General features: G+C 39.0%; 2 protein-coding genes across 3 annotated transcripts in view; one reads left to right on the forward strand and one right to left on the reverse strand.

Annotated features, from left to right (window-relative positions):
* The first annotated feature begins 223 nt into the window (after positions 1-223).
* Positions 224-15,045, forward strand: part of LOC124643304 (dymeclin) — a 68,063-nt gene continuing 53,241 nt past the window's right edge. Inside the window, exons 1-3 of the mRNA XM_047182236.1 lie at positions 224-364; positions 3,280-3,425; positions 4,692-4,838. Coding sequence (XP_047038192.1) covers positions 3,286-3,425; positions 4,692-4,838 — 287 coding nt within the window. The 5' untranslated portion in view covers positions 224-364; positions 3,280-3,285. The remainder of the gene's footprint in view (positions 365-3,279; positions 3,426-4,691; positions 4,839-15,045) is intronic.
* Positions 6,663-14,138, reverse strand: LOC124643305 (MAGE-like protein 2). 2 transcript variants are annotated; one of them, XM_047182237.1, is made up of 8 exons: positions 13,857-14,138; positions 13,444-13,515; positions 12,895-12,954; positions 9,627-9,686; positions 9,171-9,233; positions 8,210-8,263; positions 7,651-7,710; positions 6,663-6,730 (listed from the first exon to the last, which is right to left on the reverse strand). In XM_047182237.1, exons 1-8 carry the CDS (start codon positions 13,918-13,920, stop codon positions 6,663-6,665), a joined length of 501 nt encoding a protein of 166 aa, XP_047038193.1. In that variant the 5' UTR covers positions 13,921-14,138. The 2 variants fall into 2 exon arrangements, 1 of the variants encoding a protein (XP_047038193.1); XR_006985905.1 differs by lacking the exons at positions 6,663-6,730; positions 7,651-7,710; positions 8,210-8,263; positions 12,895-12,954; positions 13,857-14,138 and having other exon boundaries at positions 9,188-9,233; positions 13,444-13,709.

The raw sequence follows: 15,045 nt of genomic DNA on the forward strand, positions 1-15,045 counted from the left end.
TGTAGAAATCAGCCAGTAATATTTTATGTATGGATAACTGCTACTCCTGCGTAGAAAAATATCCTTAATAATATCCTTAAATTCTTAGGTAAGCCTGTGGTCAAACAATGGTTGATGAGGATTATTTTTTGTCCAATTCATTGAACTCAAAAGACTTGTATCTTAAAAAATAAGTAACTTATCAATGAACGCGTTCAATGGTTCAATGCTCTTTCGTTTTCAAAATGTCATCGTCGTACTTACAAATGTCAAATATTTGACAAATCGGCAATGATTTCGTGGCTGAAAACAAATCGCGGCCTAAAATATTAATTAAATTGCTGTATTAATGTTAAATTTAGACTAGAATCTGCGAATATAACAGGTAAGAATTATCATAGTATAAAGCATAGCGGCTTGAAAGTTTTAATTGTAGATAAAACGAAGAAAGATTGCGTGTATACCATAGTCATTGAAAGACTTCAAAAATAATTGGTGGTATCTCTGTTTATTATGATGTTTGTTAGTTTAATTGTTTATATGACAAAAATATCGGAAACTAAAAATTCAATTTATATCATTGGGCACACGTTTATATTGTCGAATGCGTGTTAAAGTCCTATTGGGAGTTCTTTCTGTGAGATCAATTTGTTACTTCGTTGGTGGCTGTGTTACAATGAAATAGATTGACTAATTTGTTGTGAAACCCTTAAATTTGGTCCGACTGCGCCACGCAAGTAAGAAAGTTTACCTTAACAGGTCAATATGACTGCTCAATTGGTAACTTTTACGTTTTCAAGTTAAAAATACAAAGAACACTATATAATATGGGTCTATTTAAAAATATGTTGGGGTCAGCTTCCAGTCTCACTGGAAGAAGCGGTGTACCAGTGTTCTACAAGGACCGACTGCTATTTGACCTCCTCAATCTAGTTACCCGGGCAACCAGGCTTGGTTAAGACTAGCCAGACTTACTGTTATCTACTATTGTATGTATATCTATCTTAGCAATGAACACATTTATCAGGCACCTACTTTAATACTCAATTGCTACAATTTGACACTATGTTTCAAGTAGGTGTTATATACATAAAAACTACTGATAGTATTGATTATTTCAAACAAAGTAGGTCTAATTAAATTTTCTAGATTTATTCAATTGTTTATGGTCAAGTACAATGTTGTGGCTTAGTGGGTAAAGCACCAACCTCTTAGTATGAGTGTGTGGGTTTGGTTCCAAGTCAGGGAAGTACCAATGCAAGTTTTCGAAGTTTGTATGTACTTTCTAGGTATATCTTAGACACCAATGGCTTTTTAAAGAGAACATCAGCAATCAGTGAACCGTGTTAAGCAAGTGTGGTGATTAACCATCTATCCTTCTCTGTAACCAGCATTGAGCAAGCGTGGTGATTAATGCTCAATCCTTCTCTGTGTGAGAGGAGGCCGCAGCCCAGCAGTGGGACGATAAAAAGGCTGTAACATACCTTCTCTGTGTGAGAGACATGTGCCCAGCAACGGGACGAGAAAAAGGCTGATGATGGATATAATGTATAACAATGAAATTTTAAAAACTTTTAATTAAATCTAGAACTCAACTAGCAGGATTGAGTTTTGTGTTAGTGGTGGACTTGTCAAATCCAAGTGATCAGAGTTTCATTTGATTTGTATAAAGAACTAGCTCTTCAGCTAAATCTATTCAGCCGTTCTTGAGTTTTAAATACTGTTAGACTTTCTCAAATAAAAACATACAGGTCTGCATTCAAAAATAATCTTAAGTTCCGTTAACATAATGTATCATACAACAATAGTTTTTATTACTTTATAATGTTGGGACATCTTTTTACACACGGTTGGTTAGCCCCATACTAAGTTATTAATTGACTTGTGTTATATATTGTAACACCCAGACCACGGCCAACAAGCATGCTCATCACACAAATGTCGACCGAATCGTTAATCGAACCCGGGACCTCAAGTTCGGCAGTCCGGCGTGGTGACCATTGCGCCATCGAGGTTGTCAAACTATTAATAATGGCGTCCACGGCCGATTTCGGCCACGGCGACTGTTCTCATTTAAGGAGATCAGCCAGCTGCGCAGGACATATTATAGTGCACGAGCATTTGCGCAGACACAGGTACACTCCATATTCCTTCACTCTCATAACCCGATGGGACGGCAATCCGAAACGACCGTCGACCGGAAAGAGATCAGGCGCAGGATCGACATTAACGTGCTCTCCGATGTCATCACCAACTTCCAGACTACGGACTGCTTGTGTGTGCATTTGTGTGTGTTTGTCAAACTATTATATATATATTATATTGTATGTCTCTATCAGACCTCGGGACTATAGAGTCCCGGATTTTTGGGAGGCGAACGTGGGGCCGAAGCCAACACGCTGAAGCCCTTTTGAGACAACTTTAATGAAATGGTGACACAAAACCGACGATTATCCCTGTATACACTATAGAAATGTACCCAAGGACAATCCCCGGTTCTGTGCTAAACTATTGCTAACTATGGATGAAAACTACTTGGGCTATTGTGATGGGATGCTAGTGGACTAGGAATGGGGAAACTACGGGAACTATGGCACCTGCCGATAACAATGTAATAAATACACGTAAAAATGGCAGGTGGAGACTCGCCAACTCACTTACTGGGCCCCCGGGAATCAGTCGCTAAATCGCAACAAGGGGGCAACAGGTACATGAGCGGCTGAAGGGTGAGGATACCTCGGCGGACTTTAAACGCAGATCACGCGCTCCCTGTGGGTCCAGCATCACCGGCCCACTCGCCACTTACCACGAGGCACCTACCCTCCGAGTGGGCTGTTAACCCTGCTCTAGCGACTCCACTCTGACCGGCCGATGAAGGCAAGCCAAGAGGCGGGAGACCTATCCCCCGTCATGCTTCACTCCGGCAGGCCGGAGATGGGGGACAGTATACTCTCCCTGGAGCACTCGGATATATAGCCCCGCGGGGTCGCTACTCCCCGTCATCCGCCTCAGATGCCCTGCGGGGCTATATATATTATTACTATTATAGTTCGGCCATTCAGAGAATGCGTTCCTGACACGTCGCGATTGAACTGACGACGTAATAACATTCATTGATTATTGATATAATAATGTTGTTTTAATGCTCCTCAATTGTTAAAACGGTAAACAACCAGCAAAAATATTTTTATCGTAACTGCAACGCCATTGCAAAGTTACGTCGTCAGTTCAATCGCGACGTGTCAGGAACGCATTCTCTGAATGGCCGAACTATAAAGCTTTATATATGGAACTTTTCAGATAAAGATGGGTGTAGCAATAAGCAGATATTCGGAGCTGTCTTCCAATGAGCTTCTGACGAGGTTCTGTTCGTCTGAGGTCATCTGCCCGAATGATCCGTTCTGGAACCAGTTGCTCGCCTTCAATATCAATCCACCGAGTAGTGCGTGAGTATTATGCAGTTTTTTTTATTATGTTAAATCTATGTAAAACCAGCTGTTTACTTAGAATAGTAGGAAGTAAAATGGGTAACAATACAATACTATGTGCTGATGATAAAACAAGGAAAACATTCATTTGCGAACCAAACCAATATATGTGAAATAAATAACTACCATTAACTAAATCTTATCAGATTTCACATCAATCATTAGAACAACGAAAAAAATTAAAATTTAACTGCAATCACTAAATGATAAGAATCAGTAACATTGTTTTATTTAAGTGCTGTTAAAAAATAACTGTTGATATAGAACTTCAAAAATAATCGTCAAACTGTTATGGGTTTCCAAATTACCTACATTTTAAACCAACTTCCCAAAAAGGGGGTACTCAGTTCATGTATTTTTTTAACACTAGGTATCTTTCTCTAAAAGTCTGATGTTTTCATTTATTTCACTATGTATACTGTTACACCCTTTTTTTTATCGTCCCACTGCTGGGATTGAGCATTAATCACCACGCTTGCTCAATGCGGGTTGGTGATTTCAGACTTTATAGTCCAGGTTTCCTCGAGATGTTTTCCTTCACTTTTTGATCAGCCATTGGTGTCTAGGATATCCTTAGAAAGTGCATACAAACTTAGAAAAGTTGCATTGGTGCTTGCCTGACCTGGAATCGAACCCGCACCCTCATACTTGAGAGGTTGGTTCTTTGACCACTAGGCCACCACGACAGACGAAAAAACGGTCGGTTATATTCCTTATTAATTATGACGCTTAACTATATTAGCTTCACTTATAACTATGTATGTAAGTAAGAAAATCTTGGAATCTTAATTTGACCCACTTCCTGGTCTTCGATTAGGATGAAATTTTACATGAGTTCTGATGTCAATTTATGACTAGCTAAGATATGATTTTTAGTGCGTGCCAAAAGCGTGTTTTTTTTATTCTTGTCTATTAAATAAAGTCGTGGTGTCCTAGTGGGTAAAGAACCAGCCTCGCGAGTATGAGGGTTTGGGTTCGATTTCAGGCCGGGCAAGTACTAGCATCTAGTATAGTATCTTGGACACCAATGTTGTTGAATAAAAAGGTGAAGGAAAACATCTTGAGGAAACCTGGACTATATAGTGTGAAATCGCCAACCCGCATTGAGCAAGCGTGGTGATTAATGCTTAATCCTTCTCCATGTGAGAGGAGGCCTGTGCCCAGCAGTGGGACGTTAAAAAGGCTGTAACAGTATTAAATAAAACCTTTTTTCCTCCATTCCAGTGATGAACAGCTTATGTTCGATGGCAGCACGGAGGCTTTACTTCAGAAGTTCCTGCAGAATAACCCTCAGACTGGCAACCTTGGATCCCTGGTGCAGGTGTTCATCACCAGGGCTACGGAACTGCTGGCAGCTCCCAATAGTGACAAGTAAGTGGATATTAATATAATAGGCGTGATGACAATGCAAAAAATAGTGATTCTAATTAGTCCGCATTTTAGACTAGCCAAAAATATAAGACACGCATTTTTTTTTATTTTAGGAAATCATTAAATATTTGTTAAGATATAACGCAAGAAGGAATGAGAGTGGGGGTCATGACGTCACCTCTGTGTCAAATTTGTACTCAGACGTGATGTAACACAATTTTTTTTTGTGTTATAATGTCGTTGTTTTTTGTTTGTGAGAGAAAATAAAAAATACGTGTTCATTATTTTAAGGTTATCTAAAAGACGGACTAATTACTTTTTTTCAGCCATCGTGCCTATTAAAGAAAGGACTATTTTTAACCAACTTCAAAAGAAAGAAGTTCTCAGTTTGATCTGTATGTTGTATGTATGTTCATAAGCAATTATCACAGCGTTTGGATGAACCGATTTTGATGCGGTTTCCAATACATATAGTTGTCAGACTTGGAGAAGGTTTTAGGTCGACATTTATAAATTATTGAAGTCGGTCTTATTTCATTTGTAAAATGTTTTTTTTTTATCATGTTCGCTCTTGTACGAGACATCTTATTTAAATTCCTTTCTTTAATGCGCTGGTATATAATAAGAAGTTATATAATAATATTTTCTACGTAAATGTACACTTATTAACTTAAACCCATTTTATTTTCAAATTCAAATTCAAAATCTTTTTTCATGGGAAATCATGTAAAGACCCCTCCCGCTGTGGGTTCAGCGTGAGAGAGTATCAGACTTACTGACCAAACCCCGCAATGTTCCTTCAAAACTCAAAACTTATTTATTTTTGCGAATATGGGTACATGTGGATCATAGGGCGCTTTCAATTTAGACGATTGGTGCCGGACTGCTGCAGTCCGGGTATCGCGCACGGGCGGTTGTCTCGACACAAAGTCGTGCGACAGCAGTGCGGCGCACGTCCGTTGGCGGAACGGCAACAACCTGTCTCAGTCGTTGATCGCTAGTGCTGTGAACGCATCGTGTTTCTTAGACGTTTTCGTGCATACCTACCTAATTATGGGTGATTTAAATACAGAAGGTTTTATAAATGAAATAGGGTTGCAGCAAAGTTATGAATTTAGTTTCTTGACGTTGAGTTCAATTTTTAACAAAGTGATATAATTCATAGAAACATTCTCTAGACATTCTAAAATAGTTCAAAAAATCAGCTGAGCTTACTTTTATATATAGTGTATAAAAATCACATTTAAAGAAAACATTGGCGACGCCCTAGTACGGCGTCGTTTATGTTTCTGCCGAAGCAAGAGAACTAACAATAAAATACGCTTCCTCGTCAGAGTCCATGGCACCGACTAAAGTTGGGTTTCGATGGAAATCACTTAAATTCGATCGGACTGCAGCCGCGTATCTCTTCAAATAAGACAATTTACGTCGTAAGGCTCGTGGTCGTAACAACCGTGCGGCAGCAGTCCGGCACCAACCGTCTAAATTGAAAGCGCCCTTATATTATTTAACAAGAGGAGCATTCATCATATCCTATCATAAGGTTTGCAAAATTAAACTATTAAATGTAAAAAGTAGATTTATAAATATACAAAGCAATTTTGTTAAAATTACTGTATGCTATTATAACTCAAATTCACGCGTTTTCTGAGCATTAAATACACTACAAATTATAGTCCGTACTAGTGACTACCATTTGCCAAAAAAAGTTTTTTAAAACTAATAATGCAGATATATTCTGTTACTGATTCTGAACTACTCATTTTTTTGTGCACTGCTTAAAAAACTATACTGTTAGTATCAGACATTAGAACTTCTAACCAGTCAACCATTTTTATTAAAAATATCTTGGAACTTCGAAAAGGGCAAAATGGCTGAGGCAGCTGCTGCACCTGAAAACATATTACAGAACTATACTCTATGCTCCTACATAGGCTTCCCGTCCACGTCCGATAATCGGTGACCGATTTTTTGTAGGAGAAAAATAGAACACAAAAAGTCCTAGTAAGTACAAAAGGTCGGTCAGAATGTCCTACAAAAAAAGTGTGTGCTAAGTATGAATGTAGATGGATGGAGAGGAAGAGGAAGACCTAAGAAAAGATGGATGGATTGCCTGAAAGATGACATGAATAGGAAGGGAGTGAGTGTCAGTATGAAGAGTGACAGGGGAAAATGGAAGAGAATGACATATTGCGCCGACCTCAAATAGAATTGGGAACAGGGCAGGAGAAAGAAGAATGTCCTACAAAATATCGGTCCGATTATCTGTCCTACAAGATATCTGACGTGAACACGAAGCCGGTACGGGCAGTACCCACGGGACACGGGTGAAATCGCGGGAAGTCGGCTAGTGGTTAACAAATGTGAAAATATTGTAGAGGTACATGCTTATGGGATGTGTTTCGAATGGCTCGTTAAACTGTAGATCCCGGCTGTCATTGAACATCCTTGACAGTCGTTACGGGTAGTCAGAAGCCAGTAAGTCTGACACCAGTCTAACCAAGGGGTATCAGGTCGCCCGGGAAATTAGGTTGAGGAGGTCAGATAAGCAGTCGCTTCTTGTAAAGCACTGGTACTCAGCTGAATCCGGTTAGACTCGAAGCAGACCCCAACATAGTTAGGAAAAGGCTCGGGTGGTGATACATCTTATGGGATGATGATCAATCAAGGAGCATTGCAATATTTCTGTAAATCAAATAATTTTTAAACTGATCTCATTACAAATACCAATAGACTTTACGTTCTACCAAAAACATTTTCTTTAAAATATTATTCTATACTCTCACAAAAGTATATAAAACGTGAGTCTTACCAACATTAATTGGTTCTTGGTGTCTATTCGGAATAGTGTCATTCTGCTGCGTCAGATATCCTGAAAAGTGAAATAATCATCATCATTTATTTATTTAATAGGATAAAATTGGGATTGCCAACAGGAGTCACATAATTACATAAGTTATGCCATTTTATATACATATGTAGGTCAAGTTTGCTCTCCCAATTACAGGCGTCCATTTAGGAAGTACTAAACGAAAAAAACATTTGTTCAAGTTAGATGCCAAACGACGGAGTTATGCGCGAACAAATATATATTTTTTTAAATATCCCAATTGAGTGCCTCCCCCTTTTTTGGGAAGTCAGTAATAAAGTTCCTAATTTTTTATGCCTGTAACCACTTAATTTAAAATATAACATCAATTCTTACAACACAGAAGGAAAACATCTTGAGGAAACCTGGACTATCAAGTCTGAAATCACCAACCCGCATTGAGCAAGCGTGGTGATTAATGCTCAATCCTTCTCTGTGTGAGAGGAGGCCGCAGCCCAGCAGTGGGACGATAAAAAGGCTGTAACAAAACATCAATTCTTACCATAGATTATTGGCTCTCTATCCGGAATACTGTCATTCATCTGCACAGGGATACCTGAAAGCAAATCCAATCTTGGTTAGGCCGATTTTATATTAAATTTAAAAGTTAAGCTCATGAAAGTACGTACGTAACGTAACGTAATTTAACATACGATAAAAGAGAATTCCCAAAAGCCTACCTATGTTTCACGCTGCAGAAAAGAATATATAAATTATTTTACATATGTTATTTTACATATATTATATTTTTTATATTACAAATACGAAAAACAGGACCCTATTGTCTTCGCTCCTATGTCCGTCCGTCCGTCTGTCACCAGGCTGTATCTCATGAACCGTGATATTTAGAGAGTTGAAATTTTCACAGATAATGTATTTCTGTTGCCTCTATAACAACGCTGAATACTAGAATAAAATAAATATTTTGGGGGGCTACCATACAGCAAACGTGATTGTTTTGCTAAATTTTAGATAACAGCAACAGGTAGATGCTTGAAACATTCAAAGAATATAAAACATAGTATGATTATGGAACGTTTTATAAATAATAGTACGGAACCCTTCATGCGCGATTCTGACTCGCACTTGGCTGGTTTTTTACAAGCTTTTCACTTCAGGAAACTTGTTTTCGTAACCGAAATATCTTTATCAACAAACGTGTACTTACATTTCCTAATCCGATTATGAAAATGTATAGTATATAGACTATATCAGAGTAAGTCGCCTAAAATATTTTTTTTTAGAACTTACAACTGCGTCTTACTTGCGTAACTGAGTTGAGGAGGTCAGATAGGGCAGTCGCTCCTTGTAAAGCACTGGTACTCCGCTGCATCCGCTTAGACTGGAAGCCGACCCCAACGTAGTTGGGAAAAAGGCTCCGAGGATGATGATTTGATTTTGACTTTGAAAAGGCAGATGAGATGATGATGATGATGATCATAAAGAATGAATTCCTGTCTTACCATAGTTTTGTGGTATCCATGTTTCAGGTGGTGGTGGAGTAGCATTCAATTGTGTAGGCATTTCTGAAAGAAAAACAAATTATGTTTAGGAAAAGCTTACATATTATTATTATGAAACAACTATAATCCATTGGAATATAATAGGTAAACGGTTTATGTGATGCATTAATGAATCATATTGTCTGCAAATTATTGCAATATGATTGCAGAGCAAACTACCGTATAGACCAATCGCAAACCAATCGAATGTCATTGGAATACGATTGCTCTTTTATTAGTAGCAGAATGCCGTCTAAGGTTAAAACTGCTATTGCGATTCAATTTCTATTCAATTTTGATATTATTAACTTAGCAGAATCGGGCTCCTAATCAGTAGTTCCAGCTCGCAAGCCAAACAGACAGGTATTATGAAATATATGAATTTGGGTAACTAAATAGATACTACGTAAGTCTTACCATAGTTTTGTGGTGTCGTCTCTTCTTGTGGTGTAGTAGCATTCAATTGTGTAGGGATTTCTGAAAGAAAAACCAATCATAGTTAGGAAAAGGTTACGTATATATGTTACAGCCATAGTGATTCATTAAATATTATACATAATCACTGGTCATTATGTATAACACCCAAATTGACTTGACAATGTGATAAATTAATTACTTTATCTGGATATTATTCATAATAGCTGGCCAAAGTTAGCCAAAGTAATAAATATGGTATGGTGAAACAACGCGCGCTGCCGAGACGGGCTCGTGTCTTCTAAGAGACGGAAGGACGATGAGCCACCCGAATGTCGCCACCCACAGACCCACGCCTACGATGGCCGGGAGACGTCACTCGACACCCGGCGCCCGTGGTGTCTTCCACATCCATGGCAGCAGCTGGGATGAGAGGTGTGAACTTCTCTAGCGTCGACGACGGCATCCCATTACCTCTCAACTCACGAACCATGGCTTGAACCAGGGCCGGGCACGAGAGGTTGCCGCTGCCTATTGCCTCGACGAGGACACGGCGGTGCCCTGCCCAGGCAAGGCACACCTAGGCTGTGAGGTTCATCGTGTCCTCCGGGCCGTCCGTAGAGTGGCCCGAGCCACACCTCAAAGACGGGAACTTTTCTCTACTATTATGGCGTGACCTGCACTGGGCTAACTAGCCTTTTTCGAATATTAAGGTCAGCTACCAGACACTTTAGTTAGTTAGGTAACATGAAATAATAATCTTTACCTACTTGTTTTATTACATTATCCAAGTCTATGGAGATATTATATAAAATTGCAAGTTAATGTGATTAATTCTGTGACAATTATCACTTTATCCAAATTGAGTAGATATTATAAATAATATCTAGATAATATATATAATATGCAGACTTATTACTTTGGCTGTAACATATACAAGCTGTTGATTTGCATCCGTGCCATAGTCAAGGAGGTTAAAATTAAATACGTAAATAATCGATTTGAATTACGGTAGGTGGGAAAAAGCTAATATGCGCTGCTTTTTTTGATGTTGTAATTTCATGGTATTTCAGAATTTAGCCCACGGTTAAACACAAATCATAACAGAATTGCCCCGCGGCCACAGTGTGTGCGTGATGGCAGCTATGTGTGCGTAGACAGAGAAAACTAATGTCTACGTGTGTGCGTGAGTGTCGATGTGTGAGTGTCTTATCTACGACATGACAGCGCGAGCGCGCGAGCGAGCGAGACCGAGTGATACGCGATAGCAATCATTTTACCTAAAGTTTCGAAAATCACCTTCATTATTGTCATTAACTTCGTTTTACTTTACTTACTAATTTTTGAGCATTTTAACACAGATATCTTATTAACTACAGTAATAAGCAATACTAGTGCGCGAAAGAAAGTTCACTAACATGTTAACAGCTGATTGATAAAATGTTCGTTTTGCTTTATCTTTCAGCATAAAGTTTTCGCAGTGATTTAGTTTTTATTTTTGAATTAAATTGGTTAATAATTAGAAATTTTGCTTCCTTCTTAACGGTCTTAGGACCTTGGAACACGGAAATCTTATTAATGACGTAATACTAGTGCGCTAAAGGAAAGTTCACTGACCTGTTAACAGCTGATTGATAACATTTTCGGTTTGCTTTAACATTCAGCGTAAAGATTTCGTAGTAATTTTGTTTTTACTTTTCGATTAAATTGGTGAAAGATGTGTTAGTTAAGTGTAGGCACGAGGTGATTCTTTCGGCTCGTAGGTATTATTGGCGTGGTTAAGAAATCAACTTATTTACACTAATAAAATTGATTAAGCTGACTACGTATTTACAAAATGTACAAATAAATAAATTACCTAGTTTAGTTACCCGGAGGTACTGTTCAAAGCTGTCACCTTCACACTCTTGGCACAATCGAGCACGACGAAGTAGCTGGTTGTCCTTCAGCTAACATAACACTATCACATTCGTTTTTAATGTGTCGAAAGCACTAAGTTAACGGTCCTAGCACATAAGTCTGTCACATGACCAGCATGACCCTCCGTGATGAGGGTTCCCGGTCGGTAAACATTTCCCGGAACATAGGTAGGTATGTACGGCTGTCATTGCACATCCTTGGCAGTCGTAACGGGTAGTCAGAAGCCAGTAAGTCTGACACCAGTCTAACCAAGGGGTATCGGGTTGCCCGGGTAACTGGGTTGAGGAGGTCAGATAGGCAGTCGCTTCTTGTAAAGCACTGGTACTCAGCTGAATCCGGTTAGACTGGAAGCCGACCCCAACATGATTGGGAAAAGGCTCGGAGGATGGATGGCTGTTAGTACACTGTTGTCACTGATCGCATACAGGCGGACCATCGCCACCAACTCGTGTTCGTGTAGTTTTCCGTCATCTCGCACTTTGTACCTACACGTCGCGGAATTCAAAGCGCACGTACGCAGCAGCGGCGGCGACATCAAACACACTGCTTGCCGTCGGCGCTTGTTTGTTCCGGCTTCAAGGGCACGCGGGGAGCGGCGAGGCGAGTGTGTGGGAGTACTCGCACTGTGATTGGGTGAATTTGGGTAGGCTGGATGATCTACGATTTTTATTGAACGATCGTTGCGTATGCTTTGTGCATGTATCGTTTGCGTTTGTGTGAGTGCGCAGCGCGGTAGTAAGGCTAGTAACACACGCGCCGAATTAAAGTACGGCTGGGTTACACTGACGGATATACGTAAATAAGAAAAAAACATGAAAAAATTACCTACCCATTTTTTCGTTGATTTGGGTCGAGAATCATTAGCATATTTACGTCCTTGACTATGGCACGGATGCAAATCAACAGCTTGTATATAGCAATATTATGTTACATATTTTAGCCAGATAAACGACTTATGTGGTAGTATTGTTTCCTGCTTCGGTAAAACATACGCCTATGTCCATTTCAGGCTCTTAACTATCCCTGTACCATATATTGAAATCTGGTCAGTACCCATTTTGATGATGAAAACATATAGACCGATAGATAGGGATTATAAAATAAATGAATATGAATATAACTAAATAGTTAGTACCTAACACTAAATAGTTGATACTAAATACTACTAAATAGTAACTAAATAGTTAAGGGTATTGGGTTGCCCGGGTAACTGGGTTGAGGGGGTCAGATAGGGCAGTCGCTCCTTGTAAAGCCCCAGCCGGTACTCAGCTACATCCGGTTAGACTGGAAGCCGACCCTAACATAGTTGGGCAAAAAGGCTCGGTGGATACAGTAACTACGTAAGTCTTACCATAGTTCTGTGGTGTCGTCTTTTCTTGTGGTATAGTAACATTCAATTGTGTTAGAATTTCTGAAAGAAAAACCAATTATGGTTACGAAAAATCCCTACTAATATTATAAATGCAAAACTCTGCCTGTCTGTCTGTCTTTTACGCTTACACGTCTAAACCACTGAACTGGTTTTAATAGAGAAAGAGTTTTCCTTGAAGAACATAGGATAGCTTTTATCCCAGACTTTTAAAGAGTTCTCTTGGAAATGCGATACAACCGAACTCGACTAGGGCGAAGCCGTGGGCGGAAGCTAGTATTATATACAATTGCTAGTTGATGTGAATAATTCTGTGTCAATTTTCATAATGAGAAGACATTATAAATAATGGCTAGAGAATATACATAATATCTTGATTTATTACTTTGGCTGTAACAAATACATGTAGGTAACTAAGTATAATCGCTGAATCCGGTTAGACTGGAAGCCGACCCCAACATAGTTGGGAAAAGCCTGTGGAGATCATGATATAGATTATACGTAACTAAATAATCACTACGTAAGTCTTACCATAGATTTTTGGTACAGTTTCTTCAAGTGGTGTCTCTTGTGGTATTGTTGCATTCAATTGTGTAGGGATTTCTGAAAGCAACAACCAATTATAGTTAGAAAGTGGGCTCATAATTGTGTCTTAATTAAATTACTAGGACTCTGTTACTGTAATTAACATTAGAGAAGATGAAGAGTCGTGGTGGCCTAGTGGGCAAAGAACCAACCTCTCAAGTATGATCGCGCGGGTTCGATTCCAGGTCAGGCAAGAACCAATGCAACTGTATTGGGTTGCCCGGGTAACTGGGCAGAGGAGGTCAGATAGGGCAGTCACTCCTTGTAAAGCACTGGTACTCAGCTACATTCGGTTAGGTTGGAAGCCGACCCCAACATAGTTGGGGAAAGGCTCGGGAGATAATGATAATTACACTTACCATTTATCCTAGTATCAGCAGTCACTAATATAAAACACCAAAATAATATGAAGAAATGCTTCATTTTTACCCGACTTTACCAAAGGAGAGTTATGTTTTATTACTTTTATTTAAGTACTTACGTAGATATTCCAAGAAATTCAACAACGTTGTGAGCTAAGGTCCAGCCAGAGCAAGTATTTAATACCTACTGTAATGGTTGGGGTCTAAAAATATATGAAACGGGAATACGAGTTCTATTTGATACAGGTTTAACGAGATGCCCTTGGTATAACGGAGTTAATTTGTTCTTCCAGAAGCACACTGTGCGAAGGGTCGCGTCCTTTTTTTAATTTTTTAACCGACTTCCCAAATAGAAAGTTCTCATATCGGATGTTTGTATGATTTGATGATTTTTCGCGCTGATCTTCTTTGTTATTTACCTAAATAGGACTAGGAGTGTTTGAGATAATTTTTAAAATCTGTCTAGTATAGGTATATAGACTAGCTGGTACATGCCCCTAGCAACCCTGACAGTAGTAGTAGAGGAAGTAGATAAATAAGCTTATGAATAATTATTACTGTACAGTTTGAACTATCTCTAAATAAACTAAATCCGCTCAGTAGTTTTTGCTTCTTTGTGTATGTGACCAACTATCGCATAATGTAGGTACTCTTTTATATTTATTGCAGAGGTTCAACTTAATTCTAACCTTCCTACACTTACACGCGTACCTGGGCCTTTTACAATACGATATCGCTCGGTCCGCTAAAACCCGTCAAAATGTGCAAGAATCTTTATAAAACATATCCCATTTTCTATGTTTTTTAACTAGCTAATATTCTGAGCAGGATAAACCAGTTTTGTCCATTCTTTGTCTCCTTGCTTATTCAATATATTTAGTCATAATAGGCCTTGTAATAGATACTAGGTGTGGTTTTGTTCGTGAGGAAATGTCTAATTAAACAAACACGAGTTAAAATACATTTTGTTTTCAGATGGCTAGTTGACTAGAACTTGACGGACTGAATAATATTTTAAATTATAGTATATTATGATATAAGTCGTGGTGGCCTAGTGGGTAAAGAACCAACCTCGTTAGAGTATGAGGGCGTGTGTTCGATTCCAGTTCAGGCAAGTACCAATGCAACTTTTCGAAGTTTGTATGTACTTTCTTAGTGTACCTTGGACACCAATGGCTGATAAAAA

The sequence above is a fragment of the Helicoverpa zea genome, chromosome 27 (assembly GCF_022581195.2).
Source record: "Helicoverpa zea isolate HzStark_Cry1AcR chromosome 27, ilHelZeax1.1, whole genome shotgun sequence".
Classification (NCBI taxonomy): domain Eukaryota; kingdom Metazoa; phylum Arthropoda; class Insecta; order Lepidoptera; family Noctuidae; genus Helicoverpa; species Helicoverpa zea.